At 32.2% G+C, this 17817-nt stretch overlaps 2 protein-coding genes across 4 annotated transcripts; both read left to right on the top strand.

Annotated features, from left to right (window-relative positions):
- The first annotated feature begins 546 nt into the window (after positions 1-546).
- LOC144474909 (uncharacterized) lies at positions 547-14041 on the top strand. Of its 3 annotated transcripts, none has more exons than XM_078190298.1 (12): positions 547-777; positions 1295-1456; positions 1540-1737; positions 1909-2028; positions 3547-3658; positions 3738-3861; positions 3937-4072; positions 4343-4399; positions 5576-5701; positions 6272-6525; positions 6600-6787; positions 7034-14041. In XM_078190298.1, the coding sequence occupies exons 2-12, from the start codon at positions 1306-1308 to the stop codon at positions 7332-7334; spliced, it is 1767 nt and encodes a 588-aa protein (XP_078046424.1). In that variant the 5' UTR covers positions 547-777; positions 1295-1305; the 3' UTR covers positions 7335-14041. The 3 variants fall into 3 exon arrangements, with proteins under 3 accessions (XP_078046424.1, XP_078046422.1, XP_078046425.1); XM_078190296.1 differs by having other exon boundaries at positions 547-958; XM_078190299.1 differs by lacking the exon at positions 4343-4399 and having other exon boundaries at positions 547-958.
- A 1869-nt stretch (positions 14042-15910) lies between these two features.
- Positions 15911-17240, top strand: LOC144475113 (cysteine-rich venom protein 6-like). The gene is made up of 4 exons (XM_078190693.1): positions 15911-15983; positions 16317-16433; positions 16825-16931; positions 17010-17240. The coding sequence occupies exons 1-4, from the start codon at positions 15911-15913 to the stop codon at positions 17094-17096; spliced, it is 384 nt and encodes a 127-aa protein (XP_078046819.1). The 3' UTR covers positions 17097-17240.
- Positions 17241-17817: the final 577 nt, after the last annotated feature.

The following is a 17817-nucleotide window of genomic DNA, read 5'->3' as shown; positions in this document are numbered from 1 at the left end:
GATTAAAAAGTATCTCTTCATTTACGTTATTTGTAATAAGTAAACATGGTCAAAATATGAAAATATTTTATATACCTGAAAGCGAAGCTCGGGGAAAAATCCTCTGTTCGCTGGTTCCGAGAAGTTCTATGGTGTTTGTTTGGTCGCTAATGAGTGATCGGCTAAACATTGAAAGAAAGGGGGGCCAAGTGGAAATTGGAGGACGGGTGGCGAAGAAGAGATCTGGTCGGTCGCAAGAGAAGTTGAACGGCAGACGTTCTGAATAAATCCGTAACCATGCAGCGGACCCTAAATTATTAACAAAATTTATAGATCTTCGTTAACGTCTATAATAAAACATTTTTTATTCGTATAGATTACGTAAATTATCGAAAATTTTTAATAATCGCGCATCGTGCATTTATTGGCAGATATTGACGTCATTGTCGAACAGTTATGAATTCAGTCACTCTGTCACAGAGCTTCTGTGACGAATTCGACTCACGAAAACAGAGGTGACGTAACTGGAGCACACACACGTCATAGTCAAATATAAATATGGCGTAGGGCGGTGCCATGTGTCATCATCACGATCGATAATTCTTCTCTGGATAAGTAGCGCTTAAGTCGATCGGATGCTCTTATTTATGCCTCGCGTGAATGAATGTTTATCTATTTTATTATGCTCGTTACGTTTCAAGCATTGTTGTGTTTCGAGTGCATGAGAAAATGTTGATTCAATAGAAGAAAGAGGTTAGCCAGCGCTCTCATTTTGACAGGCGCAAGTCGCGTACTGTGGTGGGACAATAAAGAAGTCGGTTAACAAGCCCGTGCACCAGTCCGTGTTTATTCATCGTTGACACAGCACAAGCTCGTATTTCGCTACTGCTTCAGTGTATTTTTGTTTAGTGTTACAAGATATTTTGTTTAGGTACAAGATAAAAGAAAGACTCAAGCAAAATGGGTGATTGTAGAACAGGTGAATTTTCAGAGACTATTAACTGTATTTTGTGATGAGTTTTTCTTTGAAACGAAGTTTCATGACTTGCATATTGTAACATTTTAAATAATACACTCGTTAGAAAATATCAAATACATTTTTGACGATGAATATTTTAATCTGCATACGCGCATTCATTTATTTATAGAACCTTTGATAAGTTACAAGAAGATATGTGATGAACTATACATGGAAATAGATACATAATTCTTGAATTCTCACATTATCTTAGTCTATACTAATTTTTCAATTATGTGCAATTACATGAGTTATAAACATTTTTGCTTATATTTTTCATACGTGTTTATTTGACAGAACATATTGTTATGACACCAAAATGCAAGACAGCAAACTCAACAACAATTATAATAGAAAGGCAAGCTTTAGAACCACCAGCAGAGAATGGAAATGAAAATAATGTTCACGTTGCTGGAGGCAATCACAAGGGAATAGTTATTAACAAGCAAGCTGCAGCTGGTACATAGATTCTTCTCTTAACGTGTATGATGTGATAATATTGTTAATATGCGTGTAACATCATGTTGGAAAATTTGTTATAGTTACAAATGGTGAAGTACATCCGGCACATCTTTGCTTGCAATTTAGAGTATTCTTAGTGAGTGGTCAAACTGGAAAGCATACCCAGGAATCCAGAACTTTGCAGTTTTGGTTCATAGATGCGCTTTCCGAAGCTGAACATCCAAGTGTAGCACAAGAATTCTTTAGGGAGTTAGTCAGTCCTCAAGAATTCCCACGAGGTAAGAGTTATTTAAAAGAATATCTCCCATAGTAGTCTTTTCCCATTAATTCTGAATTATTTTTAACTATATGCATGTTGTATTATTCGTAATACCTGTGATTATTGTAAATACTTTTATATAAAAGTTTTTTTAGACAGTATTTTACTACAGTATATATTTTTGTTGCAGATTATGTTGGATTTATCACAAAAATAATGAAGCTAATGTTGCACAAATATCCTAGCATCAAAAAGATAGAAGTAGAATTGAAGCAGTTAGAGGAACCAATCACTCTTCCAGCTAGGCCATGTAAGTAGAATGTTAAATAAATATTTTTTATGTTAATAAGTTATACTAGTTAATATTTGAAAATTTGTTACAAATAAATTTGAATACAGAATCATTTATGCAGTTGGTTGGTTCGCTTTCAATTACTGATTGTACGTTAAAATGTAATTCTCGTTTTAATGAAATAACTGTCAAGTAGGCAGTAGCAGCAAGATTTATTTGATTAGGCTCATTGAACTAAATGGTTCTTCATTGAAAGATGCTGCAGTAATACTGCTTCAGTGTACACTGTAACTGATACCAAAGGAAATCCACATTCATATTTGTATAAATCATTTTATTTATTCACAATTGCTCTCATATTATGTATTATCATCTAATTAGTTGTGTGGAATAAGAATTTTATTTTAAATGTTTGTTATTCACAGCTAATACTGGTCATATACTGTTCACACTCCCTCCATGTAAGAATATTTGGAAATCAGGTTGGAGAGAATGAAAAAAGTTGTATACTTTATCGCAATTCTGTATTATTTACATGATACTTTTTACATACTGTCTATCACGTAAAAAGAGTAATTATTTCATATTTGCCGGTCAAAGTTTAATGAAAAGATTTATTTGCTTAAGTATCTAGAATGAATATATCTTATCATGAATGAATTTTGTTTATTAACGTCTCGTTTTTATGCGAAATATAGGAAGAAGGATAAAAATGAAAAAAAAACAAATGTGTTTCATTTGTGTATTGACCGGTAGATATACATTATGCTGCTTCACACAAAACAATGATAACCATAACAACAATGGCTTAACACAATTTGTTTTTTACTTTCCAAATTGCATTAGTATATTTTTATAAAGCATTCTAAAACATTTCACTCAGAAAGTGTAACAGGAATTCAACAAAATTTTGACTATATTTTATTTTCTGCGAATGACCTTCAAATTAACAGGAAAGTTTTTTTTTTTAATCAAATTTGTTTAACTAGAAAGCATTTCTACAGAACTGCATGACTATTAACAAATAATAATTATTATCTATTGTTTCAAGACATTCAATATATTTGATTTAAATTACCATGAATATTTATTTTTAATCTATTATCTGTTTAACATTTAGTATGTATTTATTCACGTTAGACATGGTATAAATTATTTAGCGATCTCTCGTTACTATGCTACCATATAGAGAAGAAATACACCCATATAAAGTACTCACCTTGTACTCATAATTGTTTACTGCCATATAGGATGCCTAGATTTCACTTCTGTGTAGGCAATCCTATTAAAGGAATTAGTAGTGCAAGTTGCGACCTAGTTTTAACCACAGATACAATTTCTTTAATTATTTGTGATACGGTAGACAAACATTTAGCATACACAAGTTGTAGCTATTTAATTTTCAACATATTATTTGATTGCAAAGCTAATTATGTATAATTTACTCAACTTCAAGCAATTATATGCTTTACAAGTTTACAAATTCACATTGTATTATTGTGCCATGTTTTAACGTTTTACTCCTTTGTTGAACAGTATCTACGGATGAAACAGTCTTGGGTCAAGTTGTTGAACTCACATTGGAGAAGGTGTTAGAGTTGATTGAATCTGCTTATCCAAATCCAGTCACAATTACTGACTTAGCAAAGTAAGCCTCAAGTTATATGTATTTGGTGTTTGATTAAAAAAAAAACAAACACTTAAATGTTATCACGTTTTTTTTACAGGGACCATGGTTGGGATCCTCCAGCTGTCGAAGCGAAATTAAAAGAATTGCAAGAGAAAGGTGTTGTGAAAGCAATGGATCATGGAGCTTTTACAAGAGTAGTACATCAAGATACACAGATTCAAGTAAATTTCACTTAGATGCGTCATAGTTTAAAACAATAGACGATAGTATAAAAATATTTTATTTTGCATTTTTAGGTGGTAAAGCAAATGCCAACAATGGCAAGCGCAAAACAACCTACCATAGCCATCATTACCGCACAATATTGTGAAAAACTGGCAGTTGACTCAATGATTGAAAATAAAGAAACTTACGTCCGTTACACTACTGTTGGTAAGATATCAATTATTTCTATTTCATATTATATTTTATCGATTATGTGTAATTTTTTTTGTATCAATGGAGCAGAAAACTTATGTGTATGTACGAATATACAAAGGACGCTTAAGTAAATATAAGTTAACCCTTTTTTTTTTATTGGGAAGTCGTATAAAATAATTCTAGTTAGAAGTATTAATTTTAAGTACTATACGCGAATCAATATGCTAAAAGTAGATAACGTGTTTGAAAAATTTGTGTATTTCACAATGCATGAAACTTCAGGTACGACAAACTCAACAGACGCAACAAATGGAGCACTGCGTGTAACATGCCGTTTTGGTAAAGTAGTTTGTAATATAGTTCTCTTTCCGTTTCAATGTCACATAAATGTTATAGCTTGCCAATTGCTTGAATTGAAGAACCATTTTGCTACATAAAATGTCATTCAGAAGCATTTTTATTCAAATATTGTTTTCGTCATAATAAGAAGAATATTTATTAATTGTTATCATATTGTACACGTCATATATCAGGTTCATGGTGTCATATAACGTTTCGAATGATGGGTCTTCAAGTTGTTGAAGCATATTGCAATGTATACTGGGTCTAAAAAGTTTGAACGGATATCGAACATGCTCAAGCCGTTTACGACTTGGATCGGATTAAATGTTTTTATCATCTCGAAAACTTGGATATAATATAGTTGAACAATTGTGAACTTTGGAATCTTCAAAATCGGAAAATATTTAAAATCTAAATTAACGACCAATTAACTGATTAGATTTGTTTTCGTCCGGAAAATTCTAAGTTTATATATTTAGCCGATCTGAAAACATTCGAAGTAAAAAAGTATTCGATCCTATTCAAACATTCGAGATTATTCAGAATTGTTCATGCTTATTCAAGTTTCGAAAAATCATTACACTTCATATTGAAATTTTTACATTTTCAGGGATATTCATCAAATAAATTGAATCTGCTACTCATACATTTTGAAGGGGCATAGTTTAAGTTCATTTACATATAAGTTTGTTTTTATTCTCATGTTTCTTCTATTTTTTTTCTTTGTATTGTTTGTTGGAGGGTGGATATTGGGCTGTTACGTCATTTTGTTTTGTCCCTTTAAACATGACTGATATTAACCATTTATAATGATTCTTTCTGATTATAAGATACACGACTAATAATATAATATTTTGCATAAAGTAGTTCAGAAATTTTATTATTTACAAATGCAACCAAGTTATGCTAGTTATTTGTCACTTCTTAAAAAGTTTTTTTTTAAAATACTAATGAGTGTTCAAATGACTCATTGAATCACATATTCAGTAATAGATACTGGATATAATTGCATCTGAATGGAATGATTAATTTTTTAATAATTTATCCACTTATAACACAGGTTTGATATCAGTCTGCAGATAGTAGCACATTGCACATGTATCATACACAAATTTTCGATTTTCGGGCACTATAAAATCTTACAATGTAAATCATGGTTGCTTTTTGTTATAGGGGAATCAAATGTTTATACATTGGGCAACATTGGTGCACACAGAATTGTGTGTACAAAATTGCCTACTGTAGGCCACACCAGAGAAGCAATGACTGCAGCAGGAAATACAACTACTAGATTACTAGGTAAATGTTAATTAAAATAGTTGCTTTATTTTGCAAAAATAATTATTTATAACAACTAGATTGAGTACTGTTTAAAACCTTCATGTTTGAAAAAAAAGGGTTTATGATTTGTACAGTAGATACAAGATAGTACTTGCGAAATGATGTAAAAAGGTATGGTTATCAGTAAATATGCATCAAAAAATTAATGACTGCAGAGTTGCAAACAAGTTTTTATTACAGTAGAAGCAATTGGCTTTGACGTTTTATGAGTTATCATACCATATAGAAACAATGGATTGCCTGCTTTCAACTCTACACTCATATCATAACACAGCATTGTCTTTCTAACCATTTTTAAAGAAGAAATGATAAGGTAATCCATTGTTTCCATACGATCCAGTGGCTCTCATAACGAGGAAGTAATCTCAAGCGACACAAAAGATTGTTTACAATTTTTTCTACCATTTTGCGAGTATTTATTTATCTTAGAAATTTGATTTCTTCTTATCATATTTTCTTTATTTATCTTCGAAAAAGTTTGTTTTTTTTTAATTTTGTAATTCACTAACCATTCAATTTCTTATTTAGGAACATTCCAAAAAGTGGATTTCGTGTTTTTAATTGGAATTGGAGGAGGTGTACCTCATTACACTGACTATAATAAACATGTCAGACTTGGGGATGTTGTTATTTCGCATCCTACTCCTCTCAACAATAAATACATTTATGTATACTGTGAAAGTGCAAAAATGAATGAAAGCGGTAATTACCATTTCGAAACTAAGGAATATTGTCCACCAAATTTATGTCTTCAAGAAATAGCTGCAAATCTTAAAGAACAGGTACATTCTTGTTGTTTTACGGAATTTCATTGAATTATATGAACTGATTATTTAGATGCTATATGATTTTGTAGTCTGAAAACGAAACAAATCCTCCATGGCAAATGTACCTGAATGATGGCTTAGATATTCTGAGCAATCAAACGGAACATGATTTCAAAGCACCGCCACCGGAATCAGATAAATTGTACATGGCTATCGGCGAAAGAGATGTTATTGAAGTAGCTCATCCTACTGCCCCTTCAGATGCAACGAATAAAAGGTTATTATTTGTATTTTTCATACAACCATACATTTGTTTTATTAAAACATTTTGTCGTTTTCTCTTAAATATTTAACATGTTTTAAGACTGCTCCTCATAGGTTATATTCTTTCTAAAAATGCTTTGTGTTTCAATGGTAGCGAATACGCAGTTGTTTCTTGAATTAAATTTATTCTGCGAGCCAGTGAAAAAAAAGAAATGTTTAGGAATTCTTATCAAAGAGTTTTCTTTGTTCTCTTTTCTAGAACCGATGGTTGTCCTCGAATTCATTTAGCACCTGTGGCATCCGGCAGACAGATTGCTCGTGATGACCAACTTAGGCAAAAATTTTCAGCCCGTTTCGGGGCACTAGCTTTCGACGCCGAAATGGACGCTGTGGTCGAAAGTATTTTGGGTAATTGTCGCGAGAGTTTCGCCGTGATTCGCGGTATTTCTGATTACAAAGACGGCTCACGCATAAAAGAATGGCAGCCGTATGCATCTTTGGCCGCTGCTAGCGTAATGAAGTCTATCATTTGCGCCATGGATCCACCAACTAATGTGTAAACTCCAGTATAACATATTTGCCATTTACACTTGTAAGGTGGACCAATGATTTTAATTAGTTAAAAAATTACCGTAGCTTAAATTAGTGCATGAACTGCACATTTATTACTTAACGAACATTTTTATTTAATTACACATTACTTTATATTTCATGTTGCACCATATGCGACACTAATCGGTCATTTATTTTACGATTGAGAAAAAAGCGGGATCGTAATAAAAAGGTAACATGATAGTCAGAAAGTATCATGCATAAAGTGCATTTTAAGCAAGGTGTTTGTAGCTAATGCATAAAAAAAGAAACTCTCTTAGCAGTAGAAAAACGAAACGAATTCGAAACACTTACGCTTCCAAATAATTTGTACGTCGCTCAACAATTTTCTATTTGACTGATGAAAGTAACTATTCTTTTTTCCGTACACGAAGGTCACCTTTTACATTCTGCATTTATATATGTATTAACATTTTGAAGCTAACTTGTCTAGCGTTTTTGTCGATTTATCACGCTAGTTGAATTTCGAACACGTTTTTACAGATTTATTCATATACACTTTATACACTTAAGAATTTGTCTATTATTACTTTATATTATTTAAATGGAACAATAATCTAAGAGAGAAATCGGTTTAGCGATCCTAAGACTGGTGCCATTTTTATTCTGTGCCGCACACGTAGATTTCATAAAAATCTCTTTTACATAGACGGAAAATTACATAAAGTGAAAACTTATAATATTTTCAAATAGTTTATAGCTTAAGTGTTACTATAATGAGGCTCTTGAATATATCAAATCTTACCGGACAGGCTCCGAAGTATAATAGGGATGAGAACTATTGAAAGCTTTAAGTGAAGCCTCGAAGTAGTCAACGAGATGATTTAAGTCTAGAGTATGATACCTGAAATTGGGAGCAGATAGTACGTTTGTCAGTACTTGTCTAAACATAATGAAACGCTCGTTACAATATTGTCCTAAATATTACACGTTTCTCAGAGTATATCGTCGTTTTAAACAGATATATGCACTATACCCATGCACCAAATGCATTTCAAATCTTTTGAGTTTTTTTTGAGGGGGAACGATATAATAAACGAAGTAGTGCTTTAAAAATCTCTCACTTTCAAGCCTTGGAAATTGAGATTCGTTCCAATTTAGAAATAGTGAAAATATAGAGTAACGAAAATCAAATACAAATGATGTGAAATACGTATCAGTATACGTAACGTAAGTCAAATTGAACAATTTCCCCGATAACATTGTATATCGTCTTATTTTACCAGAAATATTCATCGATTTAGCAATGGAAGTTTGAAATTAGTAAATGTGTAATGAATAATTAATGTGTTACATTAGTGGACGAATACAAAATAGGGAATATAGGCTGCTATATGAAGAGTTGTTGCAATTTTTTGGTAAAATTTGACGAAAGTATTACGAAATTACACAACGTTATTCACTGAAATAGTTTCCATTAAACTCAATAATCTCTTCTCGACATGTATTAATATCACAAGCGCCTTTTTGAACATTTTAATTACTCTACAAATCAGTCAAACTATTCTAAACGTTAAACCAGTCTACGACCATTTGAGTGTTTCATAAACCAGAACTACTTTTTATGATACCTGGAAACAATCTTCCCAAATGTTTGACATAAATATCAACCTGCTTCGTTCCGTATCGATCAATTTTGAAATCGCAAATTAAAACATTATAAAGTTTTCCTACTTTATGTGCCATATCTATGATTCTAATAACATTTTTTATGATACTATAAAACCCGTTCGAACTGTATGCTTCTGACGAGAATGGAAGTCGCAAAAAAGGATCATTATCATGATAAAAATGGTTCTGGGCCTTGAAATTTACTCATGACCAAAACAAAATTGCGAGAAACTTTTGGCGTACTATTGTATACGCTACTACCCGAGAGTTTGATCGCATTATTCAGAACATAAATCTTGAAGATGCTATTTTATGTTTTATATTTTATGGTTGCTGATAAAATGTCTTTTTAAATTCATATTCAATTTCAAAAAGATGGAATACAAATTTGAGTACTATTGCAATTTATGTGATTTGTTTCCTGAAAGGAGAGAGTTAAAGTACATACTCAGTCATCATATTTATCCACTTATACAAAGTACCTCAATTTAGTCAGCGGATTACAAATTTTTGTTCAAGGATGTAAGGTTCATATTAAATTCTGTTTCTTCTATCAATAATTTCAATAGATACTCCCCAATATACATACAATACTTATAAAGATTTACAATCTACTCTTGAGGCATTGTGGTATGGTGGATAATTATTACGACCGACAATGTTCATCAAAGTTTCTCCTTTCGAATGACAGCTTATACGAATGTTGGTGAACAATATTTTCATCTGAATTTATTTAATTTATATCTAAGAGGCCCACAAATTTGTCATACTGATTTTTCTGTTACGTTATAATTTCATATTTTAATAAGCTGTTATACATTCATATTTTATTTTGTTATAATATTATTAAATATTTTAATATGTTTTCTTAATACTACATATACGAAGTGGCACACTAAATTTTGTAAAACTGAAATTTGGAAGAGAAGCTCGTAACTCCTTGCACACACAAAGTTGAGAAAAACGCGATTGAACTTTTGGGCGACAATATATCGACTAAGTGTATTGAAAAACGTACAATTAATTAGTGTTAACTAAAGTGCCAATGTGTTCAACAAATGTATTGCAAAGGTGATGAGAACCTCTTTGAAGAAGATAAACAAACAGTATACTTTAGGCTTAATAGATTAATAATTGGTATGATTAAAATGTTTCTTTATGAAGGAAATAAATAGATTTAATCTTTAGAGGACAAATGCTAATGAAATTTTAGTAAATTGTCTTCTGTTTTTAGTAATTTCTTTTATCTTTTAGAGGAAGGTTCTCTCCTGCTTATGCAGTCAAATCAGTACTGAATTTGCACTGCCTCTTGATAATTCAGACGTAAATTTTGCAAAACTTTGAAACATTTCAATGAGTTTTGAAGGGTATCATTACTCTTGTTTTGATATAGTTCAACGCAACTTCCTCGCAATTTCAATGTCTTTCTACATTCTAAAGCACAGGGTAGTATATGGAAATTTTCTATTTAAGTGACATTTAAATATATCGGATTCGAGCATAAATCCAAACAAGTAGAAAATTAGTGCTCACATGCGAAATCTATAGTTGGTAACTTAAAAGACTTAAGATTCTGGAATTTAAGTCTGGCTACCGGCCATGTATTTATTTCATTTCTCTATGCTTACTTATTTATTTATATTCATGAAAAATATGATCGTGTAATAGGGAAAAGTCTCTTCTTTTCTTTTTGAGAATATTATTTATTTTGTTATTAATTTATGGATATAACGTTGGCGTATAATTAAAAAGAAAATCAATAAATAGATATCTAAAGGTAGAAGGACCTCAGATCAATATAATTGACGAAAAGAATCACTTGTTGCACAGATGCACATCTTTCAAATTCTATGAAGTATATGAAAAAGCGACTATCGTACGTACATATTACATTCTAAGTATAGACAGATAGGTAAATGTAGACATAGACATATTTAATCGATTATATTATATTATAGTTGTAAGACGAAATAGTCGTACTTCATTAAGAACAATAGGAGAGGTAGGAGTGCTCGAAAGTATTTAGTCATTTTGTTATACGCGTTATTCAGGAGACAAAAAGAAATGCAATAACAAAAATCGAGGAACGTCTCGAATAATTGTAACGATTTTTTATTAGATGTACAATTAGAGGAATTCAATCTACAATTCTATTCCTGTCTCGTCAATAAAACTGTCGTTTCGCTGCGCTAAACATTTAATTAAATACTTCCGAGTACCAAAGTATAGCGCGGTTTCCACTAATTTTTTTGTCCTGGTTACAGTTTCCTATTTAAGGCCTAAACAATTATTATTATACAAAGCCTCTATGCAGTTCGTGTTACCAAGAAAAAGAGTTCTTAATAGTTCGTACATTTGTTGCAAAATCATTTGGCTGATCGTTTAAATATTTCATAACTAATTCCTATTAATTATGTAATGTTTGTTTTACTTTTTTTTTCTAGAAGTCGGATATATTGTATAAGATAGCGACAGAAAGTATAAGAAAGAAAGTATAAAAATAACGAATCAAAATGAATGATTTCCATTGGAATACAATGGAATGTGAAAAGCAAACGCATCCATCCATGGGTTTAAAGAAAATCATTGTTCCAACACTAGGAGTACCTTGTAGATCGTAACAGTACAGTTTATTTATTATCTTATGGTTGTCGAAATAAAAAGAAAAAATACCTATTAGAAGTAATTATTAAATAAGTTGAGACAAGCATGGATTGTGATAAAATTCATGCAAAATCGCAATAGATAATGTTAGAAACCTACCGCTTTTATTTCTGGGTACTGCTAGTGTTACGGAATGATGACATCGTGTGTAGTTGGGAGTGTCAAAAGTTGTCGACGATTGTAATAACAGCACGAGTTAAGGTCTAATGGTACGTAAAAAGGGTGCGAGTTTATCATCGACTGGAACGAGAACAGGGGGCGAAATTCTTATTTGGATTCAAAGTTAAATAAGGTACTTACGTATGCTTTATCAACACAACTTTGACATAGCATTGTAGTGACCTGAATTCATTTATGAATTGCATTCCCAATCGATGCCACTCTCGTCATATTTTATGTACAAATGGATCATTATCGAGAGGCTTCCTAGTTAATGGTACAGACTTTTTGTGATTACGTTTAAAAGGGAATTTCGGGCTTTCAAGTTTCAACCGTCTGTTTGCTGATCATTTCAATGAAAGAGAGACACCGTCAAAACAATAATATTTCTAATTCACTTTTAAGAAACAAAACATTTATTAGTTTATACAAATTATATTTTTTATTTATGTATCAACGAGATACAAATTTTCAATTTGATATGATAAATTTGAAAATGTCAGATCTTTATTTTTAGATTTATTGCAAAGTTCGTGCACTCTGTCTACAATTGAAATGATTAATGGAAGTTCGAGTTAATATTTTTGTTTTCATAGGTACTGTCTTTTAGGGAAATGAACAATGATACACCTATATACATATATATATTTGTATATTAGTATCACGCGCTTTTAATGCTAGTCGCACTATTGTGTTTTCTCTGTATTTGTATGTAGCGCTTACCACAATTATTCTAAGCCGTAAAATGCGATAGGTATACGTTTACTTACCTTCTATTTAAGAGAATCTTAACGTAGCTTCCCGCATAATATGCAATATCTTTCAATGATTTCATTATAAATCGTCCCAAGTTCAGAATCATTGAGAGTCATTGTACAAAGCGCGATGAATTCTGATTTTCTCCAGTTGTAAGAGAAACTCTTCAACCTTGCGATCTAACGTATTGTAAAACTGTATTAATTTAATTCTGTAAATTTCGTCGATCCGAGAATTTGAATTCTTTTAAAAAGGGATTCGACCCGCGAAGTTTGAAAAAGAATCCAGATTTTCGGATTAACGAAATTACTTCTATCGTGGGTTTGGTAGTTTCGAGTTCAGGCATTTTCCTCGCTAGTAGTTTGCAATAAATATTTGAACCGTTTAAAGTTAGCTCGCTGTTCTGAATCGTTATCGACCATATTAGAGACCATTTACCGTAGTAATAAATACAATATTAAGCGACGAATATTCGAACACGCTAGACCGGTGTTACCGGTGAACGGAACTCGACGTTCCGGGAACGAAGAATCCAAGCCACGAGCTTGCAAATCGAATAATATTCCTGCCAACGAACGAATTCAGTGACACTATCCGAAATCGAGACCCTGATACTCGAGCTTAGGAGTATAACAGAACAAACGTACGGGCAGCTATCCAATATTGACCATGTCAACATTGCATATCGTTTCCTGTTTGCACCAATATTTCTAGGCGTAGGCGCACTATGGAAGGTCAAATATTACATGTTGGTCACGCGATTATATTAGTTACACATGGGCGGATATTTTAAATCGAATTGGACGTTCAACAGGACGAAATACATTGATATCAATGTTCTGCGCGTGGGTGCAACGCGGAGCTCAAAAGTTAAAGAATGTCGACTCTATGTGACCAGCTTATGGTATTCGTAACATATCTGGTCTCTTGTTAATATTTTCCATCCGTGAGATCAATTGTTCCACAGCATCTGCATTCTTTTCGACGACCGAACGCCAACTTTCGAGCTCCTTGTCGCATAATCGCCTGGCAAGCACGGAGGACGAACATAACTCGTAACATCGATACTGCCAACAATCCGACGAAATGCGCTTTCACGATCGACTATATCAGAAGTATAATAGAGTCGAAGATAATCATTGAATTTCATGAAATTTTGTAGAATTCTATTCGGTGTATTGCGAATGTTCTGGTTACACCTGCGACTACAGACGTTTTATTAGGATTGTAATATTGTCTACAGGAGAAAAGGAAACACGGTGTGTTGTGTCTAATTGTAAGTTACTTCAACGCGAAAGAGAAACTGTGATAATATCTGGGTTTTCCTGCGCGATGTAAGTTAATACATGGAGGTTCATAATATCGAATAAACGATAACCATTGAAGTTCATTTTCTTATGGAACAGCCATTAAGGAACTTTTGTGTAAAACGAGACCGAAATATACATGAACTCTTGAAGCTGGATCGACGAACCGTGTGTATTCATTCCTAATCACCAATTTAAATTACAGTCTTACAGTTCATCTATTTATCTATGCAAATTAACATTGATGAACTTATTGTGAGTGAATGTATCGAAATAAAAGTATAAAAAGTTATCTTTTGAAGGAGTGCCTGACATAGGAATTATTAGTTAATTACAAGTCAACAATGATCGTACAGGAAATCTTTTCTAATTAATGAACACACTTGTTTACAACACATTACTTATATTTAGAGAAATACTGTCTTTTAATTAAAAATGTATTAACACGAGCTTAATTTGTATTAAAATCTAAATGTTTGTGTAATTTGAGATAACATTCATCTTCCATTTGTTGTTCAAATAACTGTGCGAATAGTTGGCGTGGCTCACTAGTTAGAATTCATAGTTCAACAGAACAATTCTCTGTATTTACAAATTAATTCAGCGTCCAGTAATTTTTGGGAATTAGTGTACGTCTAGTGGTACAGTCAATTTTACTCTCAGGGAGCGTGTAACGTCTCTATGTTTGTATGTTTTCCGTCTCCCGGCATAAGAGCTTCATTGTGGTTGTGGTCGACAAGATGGGACCGACTGCAAAATCAGCTCTTTTTCCACCTATCAAATTTCTACGAACGCGGGTCACAGAATTTCATATCCAACTAACTCAGCTCTTTCCAGAGACATTACATAGTCGCAAACGTGGAAATCCTAGAAACACTCGCTTGATAATAACATTAAGTAACCGTGCTTTATGTCCAAACAAAGTTAATTAAATATTGTAATTAACACACTTTGTCGACGAATTACAAGTGTTTTAAATTTTATTTAAAAACTTCAAGTTACTGTTAAAAGATATTCGGGTTTCCTCAAACAGAAATTCGTTTTATTTTCAGTATTTTATTACATTACCGATTATAAAATATTCGTGTAACTTGAAACCGGGAAATATAAAATAAATCAACAATAAATTAACAAACTTAAAGAGATTAAATTTTCTCCGATATGTGAAGTATGAATTGAAAGTTGTAGTGCATAATCTTTTTGATAATAATAAACAAACTTTTATAAATAATATACAATACTAACATAACTATAAACAAACTTTTACTTGCTTTCTAAGTTACACCAAGCCGCAGAAGATCAGTTTCAGATAACTTTTAGAATACGTACGAAATATTTTACCGAGAACTATATTAAAGTTCATTAAAGTTAACGCTAAAACGATATCTTCTCGCTGAAAAATTCTGATATAAATATCAAAGCCTTTTTACTAGCACGCGTCCTTGCTGCGAACCAGTATCCCGTTACTGTATCACGTATAAATTTACCATATTCCAAAAAATATTAAAAATAATTTAACGAGGATATTTCTCGTCAAACGGAGTCCGAAGATATCATTACAATCGCCATTGAGGTAACACTTGTTCATATGTCGAACTTAAAATACAATTAAGATTAGATATGTTAAAATTAAATTACGCCGTTTGGAAAACTTAAAAATTTCTCGATTATATTCACATTTTCCCCTTTGTGTGAAAATAATAAAATATGGGATTTGTGAAATGTTTATTCAGAAATTTAATTGGAACACAGAGAAAATTGCTGTTTTAAAAGTTATACAGAAGATTGTAAATAAAATGCTGTATGGTATTATATTTCCCAAAGCATGCTAGAGAATTAGGGAAAATATTTTTCGTTTCTCGTACATGCGTCATTTGTAATTAAAATTTACACTAGCGATTATCTACTTATTAATGTTGAAAATTTGTTGAAGGTAGCCTGATAAATGGTTCCTCACAGCTATTTACATAAATTATTTTCTTTCACTCGAATCGCCGTGACGAGATTCCTGCGTGAAGAGCATAATTATGGCAGGATGCATTGAACGAACTAACACGCCTACGGGAAATGCAGATTACTTTAGGCAAGGATTAACAACTTGTACCTTCAAGTGATCTATTCTCCGGAGGCGTGTTTTACCCTAAACTTTTAAGTAGCGATCGATGTCTTGTATGCGATCACGGGGAAATTAAGCTAACAAATCCCTCGAAATGAAAGGAAACACTGTATGACGATCCTATGACAAATAAACAAAAGATTTCATTGTTTATCGGAACGAATAAATAGAAAGTTAAATTACTTCTTCCGTATCTGGAGCAAACATGCGACGAAGGAAAAACTGATCCGCTGTACACTGTTTACGTTGAATTGTTTGCAAGTATTAAGATAACCTGCGTATAACAATCGAGTCGCGATTTTTTTGCGGTATATAAGTTATATGTTCGGTCAAACGAGATCAAACCTACTCGAATCGTTGTGCGAACCATTGGAAGATCAAGATGTCCCGTTCCATGATTTTTGTGCTAGCTATCGTCGCAGTCCTATGTGTCGGTGAGTATCAAAGTTATTACTAATAAATTAGCAATGCTAATAAATATTGTTCAGTAATTTATTTATTGTTACTGCGTATGCAATTGTGATATGAATGCATTTTAAACTATGAGTGCTTACTAGATTTGTATGTATGTACGATTTTTGCTCTTATATAAATATTTTGGTGTTATCTAAACATTTTATTATTTTAGCATTAAGAGCAACTATACTTTGTTCTATGAAAGTAATAGAAACGTCAGAATGTCGGTCATTCATATTCCCCATGAAGGAATTTTTGCATTCCCGATAATCGTGCATTCAAAAATTCAGAGCCCATCATTTTTTGACAATTCCCAGCGATAAGAACACTTTTGTTGGGTTCCGATCGATCATTCAACGTAATTTTCAGTGGTCGAGGGCAACAGCAAATGCTGTCCGCCGAACGAAGTTTGGGACGACTGTGGCACCGCCTGTCCAGGAACTTGCGAGCTTCCTAATCCACCAATTTGTACACACGTTAGTATCGGCAATGCACTAAAATTCCAACCAGTCGACTTAGATTGATTAATTAACATCCGTCGAATCTTTTTCCAGGATTGCGTTATTGGCTGTCGATGCAAGTCCGGTCTTGTGAGAAATAAGAATTGGAAGTGTGTCCCGCTGTCGGCATGCTCGCTGTGATTCCATTACTGTTAATTGTTATATTACTTAGCATTATGTTATAGTTACCGTTTCGTATCTCATGTTACTTTAATAAAGATAAAATAAAGAATTTTATTTAGCAAGCAACACCTACGTAACATTTATTTCTACCTTCTTTTTTTAACACTTCACCGACCTATAAATCGACTTTTTACCAAGGCAACTAATAATTTATTATCTATCTCTGTATGCTCCCGTATTATTATATAATTATTTAAATATATTGGATATCTTTCACGATAAATTGAATTAAAATAAAATGTATATTGCTTAACGACAATGTTATGGAAATATGTTAATGTTAATAGATTTAATTACCCTACGATGATATAAATATTTGCGGTCGAATAACCGGTCATTAAAGTGTTAAAATATATAAATAAAATATATATAATAATATCAAAGTATTTAAAAATGTCATTATTACAAATTAATGTTTTTTCTGTGCTTCTTGTAATAGTTTAACTGTTACTTTAAATATTTCCAGTGATATCCAACGTTATCTCGTTTGTTCACCTCGAAGCACGAAATGTTTGTGACCACTGTGAATAATAAATTCTTGTGCATTCGTTGTAGCCAATTTTCGTTATTATTAAACGAAGAGAAAATACTATTGTTACTTATGTTAATACTTTCCATTTTAATGTAAGATTAAAAATTTTATTCTTCTTGTGCGATATTCATAAAACATGCGTTTTAC

Source organism: Augochlora pura, chromosome 9 (genome assembly GCF_028453695.1).
Source record: "Augochlora pura isolate Apur16 chromosome 9, APUR_v2.2.1, whole genome shotgun sequence".
Classification (NCBI taxonomy): Eukaryota; Metazoa; Arthropoda; class Insecta; order Hymenoptera; family Halictidae; genus Augochlora; species Augochlora pura.
The sequence above is the reverse complement of the archived record's forward strand: the minus strand, read 5'-3'. Positions and strand labels throughout refer to the sequence as shown.